At 41.9% G+C, this 21,204-nt stretch overlaps 1 protein-coding gene across 3 annotated transcripts in view; it reads right to left on the reverse strand.

Annotated features, from left to right (window-relative positions):
* GABRB1 (gamma-aminobutyric acid type A receptor subunit beta1) overlaps window positions 1-21,204 on the reverse strand; it is a 261,371-nt gene that overhangs the window by 16,548 nt on the left and 223,619 nt on the right. For all 3 annotated transcript variants that reach the window (XM_073342125.1, XM_073342127.1, XM_073342128.1), the window contains 3 exons: window positions 2,451-2,588; window positions 2,210-2,362; window positions 681-922 (listed from right to left, as the gene is read on the reverse strand). In XM_073342125.1, coding sequence (XP_073198226.1) covers window positions 681-922; window positions 2,210-2,362; window positions 2,451-2,588 — 533 coding nt within the window. The remainder of the gene's footprint in view (window positions 1-680; window positions 923-2,209; window positions 2,363-2,450; window positions 2,589-21,204) is intronic.

A 21,204-nucleotide genomic window follows, 5' to 3' on the forward strand; every position in this document is an offset into this window, starting at 1 on the left:
TTTTAAACTGGCTTTGGTGAACGTCAGCAAGATGTAACTGGTGTCACCAAATCTGTAGAAAAAATGTAACTTACCTCTGTTCCATGGACCACCTACAAAGTCATCTGCTCATGTACCAGGGTCCACACAGCCAGGGCTGATGCTGGAGAAGAGGTGCTTCTCTATTTTCTTCATGGATCCTCACTGTCCACCTTCCACCTGGATCAGAATAGCTTTGGGGTGTTTGAGCAGAGGTGTGAGTGTTTGAAACTGGCCTCTGTTAACTTGTTTTCCCCGCTTCTCATCTGAATGCAGCATAGGTATGGACAGCATCTCCAGCGAATAATCCATAAAGGGATGGCTTATGCCCTTAACAGTGTAGGGGGAACCCTTTGTGGAGTACCTGTAGGTGTCAGGGTCTTGAACTGAATTTCCATGTAGCATAAGAGGTCACTCTGTATGGTTTTGGACAACAGATGAATGTAGGTAAGTATTTTTATCTGGCCGTGTAGTACAATGAGGATGATGAGCTCATTGGCACTGACAGAAATGTGGCACCATATTTGAGTTGAAGACAGGCACCATAGTTTAGTTGCAGTAACTCCCTTATTATATATTAACTTCTTTGGAAAATGTTTAATGCTTTCATTTATGCCCTATTAGAAATAAAAATATATGAAACATTAGCTTTACTCAAGTACCTGGACTTTATTCATCTCTGGTTTGCCCTCCTCATCAGTAGCCTTCTCAGCTGCCTTTTTTTGACGGTGAGGACCTTTCCCAAAGAATATGTAGTTTACAAAGGCATATTCCAGCAAGGCGAGAAATACAAACACAAAGCATCCCATTAGGTAAATATCTATTGCCTTTACATAGGGAATCTTTGGCAGTGTTTCCCTGAGATGAGTGCTGATTGTGGTCATGGTCAGCACAGTTGTGATTCCTGTGAAGTTAAAAAAAAAATGTCGGTAAGGCAACTCTGATACATTGTTCGTCACTTTGAAGGCATAAAAGCTGTATCATTGCTCAAACACAATGCCATTGGGCTTATGACATAGTTGGCTTAATTATTTCAGCAGACACTCCTAACCATTAAGGGAATTCATTTGTCATCTAGCAAAAAATATTAATGGGCATCAAGACAGTATGACCTATATAACATGCTAGGTTTATGTATATAAACTGGTAGTGAAGGGAGCCAGTGAAGAGGAAAGTGGGAAATTTGAAACAGCAGTTGCCTTCTTTAAGTGACATATTAAACTGCAAGCTCTGCAGGCCTTGGGGGCCAACCCCTTGCCTTTTCCATGGCAGGAGGGACAATCAGTTACCTGAACACTTTTCTTCTCCAGTTGCCTGTCTCATTAGTAGCCTACCCTGCTTTTTTTTTAATACACTTAAGACCCTTTACGAAGAATATGTGATTTACAAAGTCACATTCCAGTGCTGGCTGATGTAGTCACTACAGAACAGGGTTGTTATGGAGAAGACACTTGGTCTTGTCAGGTGAGGGAATGCTGCTAACTTGATTCTTAAAGTAGCCATCCTGCCTGATCCACATAGAGTGGAATTAAATTTACCAGTGTTCTTGGAGTTCAGAGTAAGTATCCTAGCCAGAGGAAAGGTATTAGGAGTAATTTTGACTGAGGATCGAAAGTTGAGGGGATAAATGGAGGCTCCAGACCGGAATGGTGGGCATTAGTGTAGGGAGGTTGGTGGTGCCATCATAATAGCCCTCTTCACTAATTTTCAAAGGGATTACTTCATTCTATGAGGTGAAACTTTTCCAGCTCATGGCTTTGTAATCTATCAACCACAATGTTATTAATTTTTGATGTTGGTCTATGAGAATGAAACCAGTTTCTATTCTGTTCTAATCACAGGCCGTTAATATATCTAATGAATAGCTCTAGATTCATTTAGTCATAAGGTGCTCCAATTAAAGGAGCCTGGGGACAACATGATTTACTGCAGTTAGCTTTTGAAAAGATTATAGGCTCAAACCACAAACAGTCCTTATAAACTATGCTAACAGGTTGAGGACCTCCTTTCAGATTGCTCAGGTAAAATTGTAGCAGGTAGCATGGTATCACAATATGAGCTGGCATGTGGGTGAAACACAGGGTCAAGTTTTCAGTTACTGTGAATCAACATAGTTCCATTGACTATGGAGCCATGCTGAGTTACACAAGTCAGTACTCAAGCCACTTCAATAGCTTTGAAAATAAATTACCTAGGGCAACTCTTGCAGCAGAGGCATCATAGTTGATCCAAAAAGATACCCACGATAGAATTGTGATCAACGTGGAAGGCATGTAGGTTTGCAAAATGAAGTAACCAATATTTCGTTTAAGCCGAAAACTAAGTGATAATCGAGGATATGCCCCTGAAAGAAGGATGAAAGTGACGTTATGAAAACTTCAGCCATTGATATTTCTGTGTCGGGTGTACTTTTTGAGATAGTCAGTGCTTACCTGTTGTAAATTCCACTTTTTTTGATACCATCTTGTAATCAACAATTGAAAACTGTGGAAGCTCAATATTATTAACTCCTGTTACTGCAGATTCCCCTCCATTCCAGTAAAACTCAATATCATCAGTGGTGTATCCATCTAAAACAAAGAAACACAATTTGACTATTGCTTGTTTGTGATTTTTTGGTCAGTTGGTTTTCCAAGCCACACTTTTTAATGAGGAAGGAAACATCATCTATTTTTTCTGGGTTTGGAATGCTTGTTTTTAAAAATGTAGCTTCTTGAATCATGAGTTCAATGTGCTGTTACATGAATTCTAAGTTACATACAAGTCATTGTTTTCTTTTTAGTAAGAGGCAATATCTAAGCCAGTGGTTCTCAACTCTGGTCCACCGCTTGTTCAGGGAAAGCCCCTGGTGGGCCGGGCCGGTTTGTTTACCTGCCGCGTCCACAGGTTCGGCCAATTGCGGCTCCAACTGGCCGCGATTCACTGCTCCAGGCCAATGGGGCTGCAGAAAGAGGCCCGGGCCAAGGGATATGCTGACCGCCCTTCCCGCAGCCCCCATTGGCCTGGAGCGGTGAACTGCGGCCAGTGGGAGCTGCGATCAGCCGAACCTGCAGACGCGGCAGGTAAACAAATCGGCCCGGCACTCCTGAGGCTTTTCCTGAACAAGTGGTGGACTAGAGTTGAGAACCACTGATCTAAGCGAATGGATATGCAGAAGATTATAAATAAAAGTACAGAAATAAGATGAAAAATTATAGGAGAAGCTAATAGTACTGCTTGTAGTTAAGGTTGCCCAACACTTTCCACTAGACCCTGTTTTCAGTGCTTACAATTTTGCCAAACTTTAGTTGTTCAGGTTAACATTTTGTATGCCGGGTGTTTGCCTCAGGCTAAATTTTTTTGGAGAGCTTCATCAAAAATGGTTCAGCCACTTTCGAGAATAGTATGGGAAATAATTTAGTCCCCTTGTGCATTATAATGTAGTCTTTACATGATCACATACTATATTTAACATAGGACCCCTGCCTCATTTAAGGCACTGGATGAACCTGCTCTGGGAATGAATCAGGGTTGTGCAGTGCAGGAGGCTGTCTGTAGGACTCCTGCCTTTGTTGCGGAAGTTGGGAAGTGTGTGGTAAATGAGGCTGGGAATTACAGGAGGAGAGGGGGCAGCCTCATGGTTAAGGGGAATGCGGGAGAATCCCTGCCTCTGTCACAGGGGTTTTGTGTGATGCTAGTCAAGTCCCTTAAAGCAAACTTTTCACAGGTGACCACTAACTATGTCTTTATTTTTTTGAGTGCCCAACTTGAAACATCTTGTCTGATCTGTGGAAGTGCTGAGCTCTCCCATGTACAGCTGACATGAATGGGAGCTGTACCTGGAACACATAAAGTGCTATATACGCTAACTACTCTGAAAAAAAGGCCATAGGTGTCTTAAATTAGGAACTCATGATTAGTGGAAACCATTTTAACCTTAATCTCTGTGCCTCAGTTCCTTATCTGTAAAATGGGGATAATACTCTCCACCTTATGGGGAGTCATGAAAATTAATTGTTTGTGAAGCACTCAAATACTATGGTGATGAGTGCAATTGAAAAGCACAGGAGGAAATGAAAAGCTCTGTCTTCAGAGCAGGGTTAGAGTAGTGTGCAGGTAAATAAGGCCTAGGGCTACACAATAAACAATGAGGAATAAACAGAATATTGACCAGCTGCTCATTAAATGAGCTCTGTCCATCTTATGCAGTAAATGAGGCAGGGGTTCTATGGGAAAAAATAGTACATGCTCTTGTAATTAAAGATTACATCACAATGAACATGCGCAAAGAGGTTGGGGGGCAAATAAGATTGCATAGATACCTAGGCCCAGGGGTTAGGTGGTTCTGAGAAGCCCAAGCCTCCTCCAGTACATCAACACTGCTGTTTTTAGCATGCTAGTGTGAGTCTCGGTCTCCGGCCAGGGAGGCTCGCCCCCAGATGCAGTGTAAATGTTTTCCCTGCATGCCTGGCTGGCTACTCTGGCTGATAAGTCAGGGCAGAAGTAGAGCTCCTTGTACACCCATCCCGCTGTACTTTGCTTGCACTCTGGAGTACTGGGTAAGTAGCCCAATGGGGCCTTATGCCTCCTTACTTGCCTGCACAGCCGAGTGAGGCCTGTGAAATCTAGGCTTGTGTTTTGTTCCTTTTTTTTTTTTTCTACCTGGACTCTCACTGCTCCTTTTACTCCATATCTTGTAATTGTACTTTTTGGTTATTGGAGTCACTTTGTGTCTTCTAAGCATCCGAGGGATTGATCTATTTTTTTAAACTGAGCCCTGAGTATTTGAGGCATTTATTCATTTCTTCTGCAAATACTAAACTTTGAATTCTGAAACTGCAAAACAGATCAGTTTGGTTTTGGTTTTATGCTGCAGGAAAGAAGCTCTCTTTTAGAATTTTTGCAATTATCTTGAATAAACTGAGCTGCTCCAGAAATGGATCAGAAACCATATTAGGATTCTGTCATATGTTCCCCATATGGTCATTGGTTCCCCTTTACTCCAGAGAGAAAGTAATCTGCTACCTGGAAAAGGTAAAGATTTGGTCAGACTTAATTTACACTGCACAAATTAAATGAAAACATGTATCTGAATTCAAATCTTTAGAGTACAGTTAACTGCATCTTGGCTAGGGTGGATACTTCAGATGGTAAAGATTTAAAAACATGTTTTATGTGTGCCAGCAATATATTTTTACATAGCAAGAAAAGTCAAAAATGTAATTTATCTATGCCAGTGCCTTACTATAGTCTAGTCTCTCTTAAAGGCATGTATAGGGTGGGTGTAGTTTCCCTAGCAACAGTAATGACGCAGGGGCTCTCAGAGCTTGCTCTTTGACTCATGGGACTGCTTAGCAGTTGAAGTTACTGAATAAACATCTTTTGATGCAAATATTTGTGATGGATTGAACAAAGGGAAATGCTAACATGTATTAGCTGTTTGTGAACTACTGAATGCCACTGTTTGTTGATCATCTGAATCGCTTCTAGATAGTTTAGTACTCTTTTAGCACAGATCATTGCTGTTAGATAAGATGAAACTGCTGGCTTCTGGTTGCTCATGCGTACAGCACTCAAGTTACCTCATAGTAAATAGGGATCTCCTGTTTTAGGGCTGTCATGCAATGTGCTGAGCACCCTTGGTTTCCACTGATTTCAAGTGGGAGTTAAGAGCGCTTGACATATTGCTTGATCAGACTCTTTGTCTGCTGGCAAAACTGGTTACAGCAAAGGTCTGGGGAGGGGGGAGGGAGAGAGATACCTTATTTTGCAAAAAGCTAAATGTTGTGTATTTGATTTTCTGTAAAAAATGAAATGTCTAAAAATAGCAGCTTGTTTCTTCCTTTGGTGCATTTTACATACATTTTTCAGAGTCCTCTGCTAGGTAAAAATGACAATTTTAGAGTTGGTTAAAATGGTCAGTTTGTCAGATTTCTGTACCTTGCTTCACTTTCAGTGCTCAACTAAATTGTTTGATAATGCTAAAATGGTCTGTGGTAGAAAGTGATTAATGGAAATTGTTCTAATTTAAAAGGTGAATTTACTCTGCACAAGTGTTAAAAGGTAAAGGAGACATACTGGTTTTGAAGGGATAGAATATATTACAACTCTGCTACAACTGATCAAAGTACTATAGCTAATTATGTCTTGGGGCCAGAAGCCACCATCATTACTCATGCTGAGTGGTACCTTAATTTTGTGAGACTAATTCCAGACTAAGTGACTTGCACAAGGCTACATGGTAGTGCTGGGAATTGAACCTGGATGCTCCAATTCCAGTCCAGTGCCTTACCTACAAGACCCTTTTTCCTCCCTGCTCTATAAAACCTGTTAAAAGAATGTTAGGGTTCTGTTTATTATTTCTTATATTATTTGTGGTACTGTAGTAACTTGGAGCCATAGTCACGGACCAGGAGCCCATTCTACTAGGCACTGTCCAAACACAAACCAAAAAGTCCCTACCCCAAAGAGCTTACATCTAAGTATAAGACAAGAGATAACAGATGGATTTGGACAGATCGATGGGGGAGTACAAGGAAACAGTGAGACAATAGTGTCTAAAGAGGGTGGGGGAACTGGTATAACACAAGCAGCGTGAACAATGTGGTGGTGGCAAACATCATGTTAGTTCCATGATTATTTTTGGGGTGGGTTTACTTAGGAGAGGTTTAGCTAAATGGGAAGGGAAGAGGTGTGAGCGGGGACAGGAGAGGGCAAGGGGGCAGGTGTGGAGTGCTGCTGAAGTGAAAAACCTGCAAGGAAGGGGGAAGGTTGGGGCAAACAGCCAATCAGCACACGGCAGAGAAAGTCTGAGAACAGTCTCTGGTTTTGACCAGAAGGTCCAGCAGTCCCTGCTTCTGGGCCTATCAGCTGGAGTTTCTGGCTGGCTGTTTTCTGCAATTGTTCCCCAAAGTCTGCCCTTGGTGCAGTGCTGCTACCTGGGGTGTAGCCACTCAAGACAGAAGGTAAAGTTACAATTTAACCCACAGTTAATAGAAAGATTTTTTTATTCCCCCCCCTGCTTTAAGTTCTGCAGATTTCAGAGGAGCATTTTACCATTTAAAAATGTTTCATGGTCACAACATACTTTAAGCAAGAGAGAAATTAAAAGTAAAGCCACCCCTTTTAATTCAAGAACCAGATAAGAACATAAGAATGGCCATACTGGGTCAGACCAAAGGTCCATCTAGCCCAGTATCCTGTCTTCCAACAGTGGCCAACGCCAGGTGCTTCAAAGGGAATAAACAGAATAGGTAATCATCAAACCATCCCCTTTTGCCCATTCCCAACTTCTGGCAAACAAAGGCTAGAGACACCATTCCTGCCCATCCTGGCTAATAGCCATTGGTGGACCTATCCTCCATGAATGTTTCTAGTTCTTTTTTGAACCCTGTTAAAGTGTTGGCCTTTGCAACATCCTCTAGCAAAGAGTTCCACAGGTTGACTGTATGTTGTGTGAAGAAGTACTTGCTTTTGTTTGTTTTAAACCTGCTGCCTATTAATTTCATTTGGTGACCCCTATTTCTTGGTTATGAGAAGGAGTAAATAACTCTTCCTTATTTATTTTCTCCACACCAGTCATGATTTTGTAGACTTCTATCATATCCCCCTTTAGTTGTCTCTTTTCTATGTTGAAAAGTCCCAGTCTTATTAGTTTCTCCTCATGTGGAAGCTGTTCCATGCACCTAATAATTTTTGTTGCTTTTTTCTGTACCTTTTCCAATTCCGATATATCTTTTTTGAGATGACGAACCACATCTGCACACAGTATTCGAGATGTGGGCATACCATGGATTTATGTAGAGGCAATATATTTTCTGTCTTATTATCTCTCCCTTTCTTAATGATTTTCAACATTCTGTTCACTTTTTTGACTGCCGCTGCACACTGAGTGGATGTTTTCAGAGAACTATCCACAATGATTCCAAGATCTCTTTCTTCAGTGGTAACAGCTAATTTAGACCCCATCATTTTATATGTATAGTTCAGATTATGTTTTCCAATGTGCATCACTTTGCATTTATCAACATCGAAGATATATAGGACAAAATGGCAGGAGAACTTTTCAGAAGTCAGAGTTAGAAGTGACTGCTTTGGGTGTGTGGCAAAAAGTCCCATGGCCAATAACACTTTTCTGTGTATTATATAGATGCATAATTGCTAGAGCCAGGGCACTTTTTTGGGCCAAAATCTTTTTTGCTTAGAGCAGGGATTTGAACCTAGGTGTTTCACATCCCTGGTGAGAGCCAATAGTCTGGTGCTCTCTGCCAATTGAGCTACGGGAGTAACTGATAGCAATAATAAGTTGTCTACCTCTATGTGCATTAGAAGGCGATAAACACAATTTTTGCCAGTGGATTTCATAGGTACTTGCTGATAGTGGAGGGATAGTGAGATTTGGGAATCCTGGGTTTCATTGCAGGCTCTGGAGGGGAATGTGCTCTAGTGGACACACTCTTCTGCCCCCCGTGTGACCTCTTGTACAGATTTTCGCTCTTCCCCAACCCTGGCTCCTCATCCCATTTTCCTCACCCAGCCAATCACAGTCTGCACTCTTCAGGCTTCTCATCCTGGCCCCCATGTGTTTGTCCAGAAAGCACCAGTCTCACCTCTCTGGTCTCATTGTTCTAATGCCAGTGTTGTTCTCCTTGCCCGCGGCCAATCCCAGTTCCTCCCTCCTGGCTTCTCTTCCAATTTACTTCTCTCCTCATCCTGGCCTCTGGTTAACCCCCCATCCCTGCTAGCTCCTCCAACCCAATCTCTGCCACCTGACTCCTTGTCTCAGTCTTTGTCAGTCTATCCTAGTTCTCCCCCTGCACCTCATCTATTTATCAGAGCTGTCTCCCCCTCTCTCCTCAACTTCTTCCACCCCCCCACTACTTCTTAATTCCATGTTTTTTGCCCAGCCAGTCCCAGGCTCTCCCTTTATCCCAGCTCCATTCCCAGTTTTCCTCTCCTACCTCCCCCACCCCAGCCTCCATTCTGAGGCTCCCTTGTCCCAGTCTAATCCCCCTGCATTTGAATGAGGCAACTTCCTCCTCCATGCTGCCTGGACCTGCAAGGTGGTGGTGGTGGGGTGTCCTTGCAAGCACTGGAAAGACAGGCTCCTTGCTCTCAGTTCTGGTATCCTAACATGGCACAGCTTGCAGCATCTCAGTGGACAGTGTCTTCGGGGAATCTAGCTGCTAAAATCTAAGACATTTCCACTGAGCTGGTACAAATTGAGATTTTTCAAAGGCTTATAACTTGGACAAATTTGGGTGGATTTCTGTGGGGACAGAAAAAGGCACATCCCTGACACACAGGCCACCCGCTGCCAAACTTCAATTCCCTTTTTCAAAGAGATTGCCAGAATTTTTTGACATGGGCAAAAGGTGTTTTTCCTCATCTCATTCTTGAAAACAGCCAAATTGTGTTGGCCGAAGTTTTCCAAAGAGTTTCAGCCTGAAGCAGACATCCAGCATGGAAAATTTCAGCCCAATTGTTTAAAGTTTTGCAAGTTATAAGAAACTGAAAACAGGGTCTTTGAATGGGAAACATCAGGCAACCTTAATAGGAAGTGATATTGGCTCTGCCTGTAATACAGTAATTGGACAGGGACTTTATTATTTGTTTGTATAGGACCCCTACCTCAAAAGGTCCTTATTCTGATTGGGGCCTCTTTTATATCCGCATTAAATAATATGTGATGTATGTGTTCTAGTGAGCAATACATGTTTCAGTGTGATGGGATTCACCTTGTGTTATTGCCTTACATTATGATATATATGTATTTCAGTAGATGTGTCAGTGGCACTGCTGTCATGAATAAGGGCTTGTCTACACTTCCCGGGAGATCGACGTGTGGCGGTTGATTTAGCGGGTCTAATGAAGACCCGCTAAATCAACTGCAGATCACTCTCCCGTCGACTCCTGTACTCCATATGAATGAGAAGAGCAAGGGGAGTCGACGGGAGAGCATCTCCCATCAACATAGTGTAGTGTGGATGCCCCGTGGTAAGTAGATCTAAGTACGTTGACTTCAGCTACATTATTCAATCTCCCCCTGCAGTGTAGACCAGGCCTAAGGTTTACTCACATTAGCAGGGTTTCGAATATTCAATAAGAGGTTTGTGGTTTGGAAAGAACAAGACAGATTCAAAAAGAGAAACTGAGGTAGGACAGATAATCAATCATTGCACTGCCCTGTTAAAGTGGATGTGTCTTTTAATTCATGGTGAAGAGTGTTAGTACATACAATAAGAAATATACAGTGTGGAGCAGCTACTAATTCTGGCTAGCAAATAATAATAAACCCTCCTTTCTGGGGTTCCCAAGCCCAGAATAGCAATAAAAATTATAGAAAATTGGTACTAGTGTGGGCTAAACATGGCTCTAAAATATGCTGATTGTTCACTGAACTTCTATACAGTACAATTCCTTCACCAGCTGTTCTTCTCGATGGTGTGATTTCTCTTTCATATATACCTGTCACTATATATAATGGTGGATTTTTTTTGTAATAGAAAAAGTAGTATTCATAATCCAGACAATATTTATGCTGGTGCCCAAACAAAATCTAATGAAATCCTTAACTGATTTCAAAACAAGGTCAAGAACTGGGAATCTGAAGTGCCGAGTAATGATTTTTAGTCATAATTACTCTGTGTGTATGTGTGTGTGTGTTGAATCCTATTTATTCAATTACATTCTGCTCCCCAAGATCAGAATATGCAACTGTGAACACGAATCTTCTCCATCCCAGTCCAGGTGTATTCTTCCAAACAGAGAAAAACAATAACTGACTTTACTTGAGCCAGTACATGAACACAAAGTATTTTAAAATGCATTTAAAGAATGTTAACCACAAGGCGTGCAAGTATTTAACAAACTTAGAAATCTTATTCCATCATCATCATCTCTTCTCTTTGATTAGCCAAGCATTACCAGATGAAATAGAGCACAAGGGGGCACTCAAGATCTGCTTTAGTTAGTTGCATCCATGCAGTCCCTGACGGTTTGGGATCCAGTTTCATTTATCCTTCACACTTAATCAAACATTTCATTCCATGTGTGAATTTAGGATCATTCACCCTTACAAAGTGTGTATCGTAAAGGATTACTCATGCTAGCTAATTTTGTATGATAGCAGTTAGTAAAAAGCAGGATTTCAGGATGGAAATGTAAGTAGTTTAATATGTGAAATTGTAACTAATCATGATGCTACATATAGAAGATTAATTTTGGGTTTAATAAATTTCCTAGATACTTTCAGAGAGAATGTGGCCTGTTTTTACACTGACACCTGTAACAGGCTAGTCCATATTTATCATTCAACTGATTCACCTAGTTTTGACATATTTTGTCCATGTAAAGAATGAAAAGGTTTTTAAGCTGTTTAGAAAAAATGTTCTCCTGCAGAAACAAACAGATATACTGAAGCCTCCTGCCTTGTTTAAGAGTTAATTTGCTGGGGGAAAAATGTTTTTCCAGCTCCAATATCTCTCTAGAAATAGAAGAATTGACATACTCTGACTTCAATATTTTCAGTTCAGTTATGTAGACAAAAGCAAAGCTATTGTATAGGCACCATAAGACAATACTGTATCTTTGTATTGTCAGCAATTGTCAATGCAATACAGCATTGTCAATACAGCCGTTTTACGTTTTCTTAGATCAGCATCTGAGAAGTTATTTAGCATGCATATAGACACAAGTTCCATATGTCTAAAAAGTAACAACACTTAGGTAGGTTGTGAAAGAAGGAAGGTACAGATCTTACTATTCCAAGAACAATTGCTATAGAAGGAGTTTTACTATCAACATGAGACAGCAAATGAGCAATGTGCTAGAGATTACTCCATTTTCTGATATAATTGGGCTCTTTTTTCCTCTCTGCCACTTATATCTGTCATGACTCCTTACAGGATAAAATAATGCAAAGTCTGCATTTACCTTGCAGATCCATTCCTATTTTATCACAGTAACGCTCAACTGAGACTGGAGACCCATTATGTCAGGCACTCTACAAGCATGCAACAAGAGACACTCTCTGCCCCAAGGAGCTGCCAATCTAAATAGACAAGTCAGACAACATAAGTATTTAATATCCCTGTTTTACAGATGGGGAACCAAGGCACAAACAGATTAAGTGATTAACCTGTGGTTGCTTTGTTGTAGAGCAAGGAACTTTTCCAGATCTCCTGAGGCCCTTTCAGATGCCTTAACCATCAAACCATCCTTCCTGTCAGGGCTCTATTGCTTGGAATTCCAGCAGACTATCTCATTCTAATCTCTGCTGCTAGTTACATTTTTACAGTATTTCCTTATTTTACCTAATTGCCACCATCATGACTCCATTCGTATCCACCCAGAAACAGGAAGATGAAGCTTCTTTTCCTTCTGCCATTAACACATCTCTAAGCCCTTGCCACTGGGAGAAAATGGCTCATACACTGATACAATGAACAGCACTGCCACTCCCCAAAACATGACCAAGAAATCGAAGATCTAATGGGTTCAGTTTGGAAAGCAGAAGCCCCAAGCTGTTCTTAAGCTGGTATTACCCCACATAGCTGCTTCTTTGCCAGCTCAGAGATTTGTTTTAGGACTGGTCTGTTTATCTACAAATGTATTGAGTGCATGTGCTTTTTTTCATTAAGAAGTTTGGACAAGTTGATAGTAAGGAAGGCTTCCTGTAATGTCCAATGACAGATGGTGGTTTGGAATTGAGAACTTGAGTCAGAACTTGGGACAGCATTGTCTCAAACAGACGCTGATGGAGGGCACTTGGCAGATGGCCAGAGTCTGACAAGGAAATGAGTTTCCAGTTACCTAAAAAAGACAGTGTACTTTTTGAACAATAATACATCAAACAAATATCATGTGTGATGTTCTAGTTGGGGACTTCCCATTCTGTTACTACCGCATGTTGCCTAAAGTCACCATACAGCATGCCAGTCTAGGCTTAATATCAGTTCGCTACCTAGCACAATGGGGATCTGGTCAAAGGGCTAGATCCACAAAGGGATTTAGGTGCCTAACTGCAACTTTAGGTGCCTAAATTCTATCTCACCAGTTGTTGGTGGCCCGTGGCCACACCCTCCTTATAACTTTTACCCCAGAGGTTAGAAGACTTGCTCAGGGCATGGGAGACCTGGGTTCAATTCCCCCCTCTGCCTGATGGGGAGAAGGGAGTTGAAGTTGGGGTTACCCCATTCCTAGGAGAGTGCCCTAATCACAGGGCTGTAGGGTATTCTGTGGGCTGGTTGTTCTCAGTCTCTCTTATTGAAGCTGTTCCATTGTGCATAAATTATTAAGTGCACTGTAATGAGGAGACTGGAACCTGGGTTTCCACATCTGGGTGAGTACTCTAACCACTGGGCTAAAGTAATAAGGAGTGCACTCCCCCCTTAATCTAGTTACTTTTGCAAGAAAGGGTTCAGGCCCATGATTCCAGGAGCGGTTTCACAGCTGTGAAACCTGAGCAGAAGGCGGCACCTCCCTTTGGCCTAGAGTTAGGAGCCTAAGGCCCTTTGAAGGGCAGGATTTACGACTCACCTCTCTTCTCAGCATTTCTCCTTGGCTAACTCTAGGCACATCCCTGCTCAGCATGTTGGCTTTTGTGGATCCCATTCTTAGGTGCCTAACTTAGGCACCTGACTGTAGATTTCACTAGGTGTCAGAGTGCCTAAAAGTTAGACTCAGCATTGCGATTCTAAGTCCCCTTTATAGATCTAGCCCTAGGTGATGGTGTAATCATAATAATGGAGCTATAGATGGAAACTTTATATAGCAGAAGATTTAAGCTACCTTCTTGGTACTTTGGAGATTCATACAAATTATAACACTTGTGGCATTCCATGGAAATACTGGGTCCAATACATCACTCCACTACTCTGGGTTTATGCCAGTGACTTCAATGGAATGCCACCAGTGTAAAGCAGATAGATATAAGGGAGAGGACAGCCAGGACCTACATACTGATATTTTTTTAATCTGCTAAGGTATTCAAGTATGAGGGATGCCCCCTCTGATCACTATGGGACACCTTGATGATCTTAATTACTTCCTTACCATTCTTTCCCCCATAAGTTTTTCCCTGTACAACAGTACATAACTTCTTTACTGGCTCCTCTTTCCTTTGCAATAATGCAGACAAACATCAAATATTGTTCTTGCTGCAATTTCCTATTTGTATATGTACAGGAGCGTTATATCATGATATGACCCATTGCTGACTAGATTGGTGTCAGTTTGATCTTTGGCCTTTATAAGCCACATTTTCACTATTGCTCTGTGTAAGCTGATTTTTAACCAGATGTCCAGGGCCCTCAATTCCTCAATTTTGTGTGTGTAATTCATTTAAGTTTAAGCTCTATTTCTAAAATCCTGTTGGTTTTCACAGTTTGCTTATCAATGAAAAGACTTGATTTTAATTATCATCATAACCCAGCAGGCAAAAGATGACTGAAAACTTAGATTCTCCTCTTCCCACATTCAAATGAACCTCTCTGCAGATATTGTCCATTATTTAACTTCCATTTCAAAGACATTTTGATTGTTACTCTCCCGAAATGAACAGCAGTGATATTAACAGCTTTCTTTGGGTCTTAATTTTTTTAAACAAATCAGGCATGCATTTTTTGCCTCTCATTAGTAGAAAAAACTTACCATTCTATGCTTGCACAAACTGGGTATTGTGTATGTAACTGTATATGCAATATTTGAGCACAGATGCACACTTGACATTTAAAAATCAGCCCTTATATATGCAATCTTCATCCACTAGTTCCTACATATTTGAGCCAGCTGCTCAGCTGGTAATTTGGTATAGCTTCAGTGATTTCAATATGTACTCCTTGGAGCTACACCAATTTATACCAGACAAAGTTCTAGCCCTTTGACTCTATCCCTTGTTTCAAAATCTTCCTTTCTTTATATGTTATACATCCGATAGAAATCATTGCATTCCCCAATCATTGTCCCCCTTAGTTAATCTTTTATTCCCCATTTTGGACTGCCATACTCCCTTGGTGTTTGTAATGTGTGGTTATGTCATTGCTGGACCATAATCCTGGAAGTTTTTCCAACTGTAAATGCTTTAGAAATTTAAAAACAAAATGAACCAAACCTATTTGTAAGCACATTAGGTCAACATTGGCTACAGATGTCCAGTTGCTTGGCATTCATTTAATTTAGTCCAGTCAATATTGCATGGTACATAATTTTGTCTACTCATATTGTAAATACATCTTGCCTTTGAGCATTCGTTTATTCTGACTGCTTAAGATCTACTTCTATAGCACACACATTTTGTTCCCAGGCAGATTCCTCCAAATTTAGATGCAACTGTTCTTTCTTCATGATGCAGGCATTGGGAATACAGGGCCAAAACCGGGTTCTGTTTAAGTCAATAAGAGTTTTGATTTCAGTGGGACCAGGATTGATTGATTGGTGATCCAATCTATGAATCAATGCACAACGCTGCATGTTGTTTACTCATGTCATAATATAAAATATGTTGGCATAACCTGTTTGCATGTAGTGTTAGTGTCACCATGATCATGGTAGAGAAGACCGTTTCATTTTAATCCTAATACAGATGTTTATATTTGACCAAAAGGTTACCCTTTAGGTTGATGCTTGCCCTATGTCCTACTAACCAAGGGTGACCTATAATAAAGAATTAATAAAAATAACATGAAAACTTCAGTGTTGATGCAATGACCACACAGTCCAATATATATCTATTTGACCTTTGTTTTCAAATGCTTTTTTTCATCTAGTTGGTCTTTGTGACCACAGTTAAAGATTAATCAAGCACTTTTACAATTACTAGGAGCAAAGAAAAGCCTATTCAGAGCACCAGACCTGAAAATTAGGGAAGATCAGATCCTGATTAAAATCCAGATCCAAATCACATCTATTGTTATAATAGGATAAATCAGAATTCAGTTCTGACCTCAGTTTCATGGGAGAGACCTTGTGCAGGTGAGCCATGACCATTTTAAACACTTTTTTCATCTAACTCAGTTCAGAGCCGGGATAATGAACACAGTGTTTGAAATGCTGGCGGCCCATCTACAGTAGGCTCCCAGCTTTGCTAACTGTGGTGGAGAGGAGCTGGTGCTAGCAATGGTGGGGAAAATTTTGCAAAATTACAATAGAGAAGAATTAAAAGTCCTATTCTCTGTTGCAGTGGTTTAGAGGAAATATGTCCAAATACCAACAAAATGAGGCTGAGTTTAGAGGTGAGAGGTGGAAGTTCTGGGTACACTCTGCTGCTCATGTTGCCAGAGGTCTCTCTGCTTGAACAATGTGTATATGACACTGCGCATGTGATTTATTTTTTTAAAGGAATGTGATCAAATGTAAAGGGGAGAACTGGGGAGCAGGAAGTTGAGGTGTCATGATTTCTTTAGAACACAATATACTATCTAGTAACTCAACCTGAAGGAAAATTTCACCCTGAAAGGTCAAAATGAGAAGCCAATGAAAGGAGAGGGTTATAATGGAAAGTTTTAGGCCTTACTAGCCTAATAGGTGTCACTGCTGTATAGGCTATAATAGTGATTAAAAGCAGAGTGTGGCCGTACATTGGAAGAGAGCAGAGGACTACTGGTATCATGTCCACCAAGCTGGTCAAGCTACTGTGGTAGCTGCCATCTTGGCTGTCAGCATGGGATTGAACTGGGGCCTTCAGAGCTAAAATCATGAGCTGCTACAACTTGAGCTAAAGCTCCTTAGTGGGGGGCTGTAATAACTCATATTTTGTGTGGATCAGAACAGTAGGGGACCTTGCTTACCAGTGGGTTACACTACCAGATATCAAAGTGGTGGGTGGACTGTAAGGACAACAGAAGGGCAGGCATTCCACACAAAGAAGCTCCAAGATCTGCAGGACTTGGGCCAAATTTCCTCACTGATCCTTAGACTCTGCACAAATTCCACCCTATGCCCCTAGCCTGACTAACACAAAACCTGCCCATGTGAAGTGTTTGAATTAATATCCCTGTTGCATGGGGTTTTCAATGGAATTTGAGATCCTTTGGCACTAAAACTTGAATTCAAGTCCAGAAAGTGATCCTGTGTGTGGCTGGGAGTAGAAGGGAAGGGGATATTTTGAATAACATTAAATTTTCTTCGGTAGAGTTCTCTGCAGATAACAATAGGATTTAGGGGAAGGCTTGTCCTTTTGGTTGTGGAGAAGTTCATATCTATTTTTAAGATAGGAGTATGAAGGAACTAGATGGCTCAAGGGAATGGGCCATAACTATATTGATCTAAATTCATTACCACCAGATGGTGGTAGAGTATCTCCTATGAAATGAGTTGCTATCTAACCCAATTTTCATTTGGGTCCCAGTGGACTGTTGTCCACCTCATGAAAAACACTGTTGGAATCGGGACTACTGGGACGGCAGGTAATGTTAGCAGAAAAACCTCGTCCTGAATACTGATGGAGAGTGGAATGCGCTCCTTTACAGAGGCGTGTCCCAGCACAGCTGGGTTGATGGAGATTGGCGTGATAGTGGGGGAAAGCTTGTATTGCTGCTGCCCAAGCAGCATTGTTCTGTGAATATACTGAGAGCTCGAGTCTCTGGGGCTGTCATAAAGGCACCTTTCACAAGGAACACATTCAGTTAACGATGATAATAGTATGACAGACTCTTTGGACAAGATTGAAATGTTTAATGTTTCTTCTTAAAAGTTTTCCACTCACTTTGGTTTGTTCATAAAGAGCAAAGTTTCTGCTCTTTCTTGAAATATTTATTGCTGTTTGTTTATAGCAAAATAAAAATGTTACCAAAATAAAGCTAGTAGAAGTAGCTGTACATGGAGGAAGTACTAATAAGAATTTTTCCTATGACTGATAACTCTCAAGTAAAAATGCTGTTCAAGTTATGACCATTGGTTGTCCATAGTTGGGAGAGTTGTTTATTACCCCTGCTAACTCCATATTAAATATCTTAAATATTAATCTAGCATTAACTGACCTTGCTGAGTGACCAGGTATATTCATATACAATCAGCTGTGCCTTCATCAAATAAATGATTGAGGCATGTAAGCTCAGATATATTTGGGGTTGGACTCGGCTCTCACAACCTGAACTGAATCAACAGACATATGAATCTTTAAAGTCATCCTGGGTTTTAATTGTCTACATTTTAAGCAGCTGTTCACATCTTGGCAGAAAACCAGTAAATGCATAAACTCTGCTAAAGGCCATAAAATACCACAACAATTGTATTAACTCAAAACAGTGCATGCCTGGCCTTCCAAAATGTGAAATGACAAGGTTCAGAGCTTATTTTGTCTGCCTCTGTCTAACTAAAGAGATTTAATATTTCCCTTTTCAACTAAAAAGTTGCCAAGAGCTAACTCAACAGAGCAGCAATCCTGAGTTCTGGTGACATCAATGTGTAGGGCTTGTTTGCCCTCTTTGTGGATGTGAATGTCAGAACTTGTATAATGTGAGAATGCTTGAGGTATATCTGGCAAAACTCTATAGCTCACAATGATTTAATAGTTGACTGTACCTAATGAGCAGTGGAACTACATCAATTTAAACACCCTTAGAATGCCATCTGGAGATAATGCAGTTTGAAAAATATTTGATCTCAGGTGTGTATGTACATCTCCAAATGAATTCAATGGGAATCCCTTAAGTTCATTTAAGAGCAGAATCTGGACCAGTTTCTCAAGATTCACAAAAGGACTTGTGGAATCAGTTAGAATACATTTCCAATATACAGTCTTTAATCCCTTGTGCGAGGGGAACAACTTATCTCTTGTTCAAGTCCATACCTCCCTCCCTCCACCAGAACTTCAGTTCTGAGTAACAGGCTGCGTTTTTCCTCTCAGCCTAGCATTAGCCTGATAACATAACATAACATCCTAATTCTTGGGCCTGACTGAGCTGGTATGGAAAGGTTTCTGTGCCAGCTTTTGTTGTCTCTGGGGCCATCAGGAGACTGTTCAGGCCAGTGTAAGTTAGAGCAGTCCCGAGGCTACTCTAACTTATGCTAGTGGGTGGTAATAGGTCCCATGGGGCCATTAGCCAACTAGGGAACACTGAAACATTGCAGAAAAATGGCCAGACCCTTTCCCTGGGACACATTCCCAATATGCTCCCTATGCTGTGGTTACAGCAACTATGCCACCCAGAGAAATCCTCAGCTGTCTGGTTAGGACAGATTAACAGTCCCTTGCGCTGCTAGAGCAGTGCATAGAGACTGCACTGGGGGCTAGAGTCTGTCTCTGTCTCCAGTGCTTTCCCTCTGAGCCCCCTAGTTTTGTTACAAATTACTTATGCAAATGAAGGGTAGACACAATGGTTATTTCAATGATTTCCTCTATCATTTCTGTCAGCATCCAAGGGTGAGCTAGGCATCTCCAGAAACAGAAAACTTGATTGCTGCTCCAACGAGCATACAAAGTAAATTAGACATGATGTAACAAAAGTGGAGAGAGGAGACTCATAGACTTCAAGGCCAGAAGGGACCATCATGATCATCTAGTGTGACCTCCTGCACATTGCCCACCCACTCCTGTCATAGACCCCTAACTTCTGGCTGCATTATTGAAATCCTCAAATCGTAGTTTAAAGGCTTCAAGTTATAGAGAATTCACCATTTATACTAGTTTAAACTTGCAAGTGACCTGCGCCTCATGCCATAAAGAACTAGATAAATTCATGGAGGATGGGTCCATCAATGGCTATTAGCCAGGATGGGCAGGAATGGTGTCCCTAGCCTCTGTTTGCCAGAAGCTGGGAATGAGTAACAGGGGATGGATGACTTGATGATTACCTGTTCTGTTCATTCCCTCTGGGGCACCTGGCTCTGGCCACTGTCAGAAGACAGGATACTGGGCTAGATGGATCTTTGGTCTGACCCGGTAGGGCCGTTCTTAAGTTCTTATGCTGCAGAGGAAGGAAACAAACAAACCCCTGGGTCTCTGCCAATCTGACTGGGGAAAAACTCCTTCTTGACTCCAAATATGGTGATCAGTTAAACCCTGAGCATGTGGGAAAAACCCACCAGCCAGACATCTGGGAAAGAATTCTCTATAGTAACTCAGAGCCCTCCTCATCTAGTGTCCCTTTGAGGGGGTCAACAAGCATGTGGACAAGGGGGATCCAGTGGATATAGTGCACTCAGATTTTCAGAAAGCCTTTGGCAAGGTCCCTCACCAAAGGCTCTTAAGCAAAGTAAGCTGTCCTGGGATAAGAGGGAAGGTCCTCTCATGGATTGGTAACTGGTTAAAAGATAGGAAACAAAGGGTAGGAATAAATAGTCGGTTTTCAGAATGGAGAGAGGTGAATAGTGGTGTCCCCCAGCGGTCTGTAATGGGACCAGTCCTATTCAACATATTCATAAATGATCTGGAAAAAGGGGTAAACAGTGAGGTGGCAAAATTTGCCGATGATACAAAACTACTCAAGGTAGTTATGTCTCAGCCAGACTGCGAAGGGTTACAAAAGGATCTCACAAAACTGGGTGACTAGGCAAGAAATTGACAGATGAAATTCAGTGTTGATAAGTGCAAAGGAATGCACATTGGCTGTGTTCAGTTTTTTGAAATTAGAAAGTTGGCAATCCTAAACCCTGCCCTCCCCTGTGGCCCCACCCCCTGGCCAGGCCGGAATTAGGAGTGGGGCCGAGGTAAGAGCTGCCCAGTGAGCCCAGGCTGCAATGGGGAGCCCTGGACTCTCCACCTGCCCTAGGTGGGGGGCTGGGGTGCCTGACAGCAGCCCCCAGCCTGTGTTCCCAACCCCGGGGTGCACTGTCCAGGGCAAGTGGAGGGTCTGGGGCTCCGCACAGCAGCCTGGACTCCCTGGGCGGCTCTTACTACTGCCTGGCTCTGGCTTCTGGCCTAGCTGCAGGAAAGGAGGAGCAGGATGCGGGGCCTTGTGGCAAGAGGGTCTAAGGCCCACCTCACATCCCTCCCCCACCTCACTGGGAAAAGGCTGGTGCTACCCTTGAGCCTCAGGCAGCTGCAGGGCAGCACCACAGGGAATCCAGGACACATGCTGTCCTGGACTCATTCAGCCCAGGACTGACTCTTGAACTCTGCATTTTGGGACTGTCCTGCCCAATTCGGGACGGGTGTTCACTCTGCTAGATTTGATTAGTGCGTCAGGCACTTAAGTACTACATTTCTTGTGTCTGTTGACAAGCAGGTCCCCCTATCTAGGAAGGCTTGAATTTAAGACAGTTCTT

This window comes from Lepidochelys kempii, chromosome 4 (genome assembly GCF_965140265.1).
Source record: "Lepidochelys kempii isolate rLepKem1 chromosome 4, rLepKem1.hap2, whole genome shotgun sequence".
Lineage (NCBI taxonomy): Eukaryota > Metazoa > Chordata > Testudines > Cheloniidae > Lepidochelys > Lepidochelys kempii.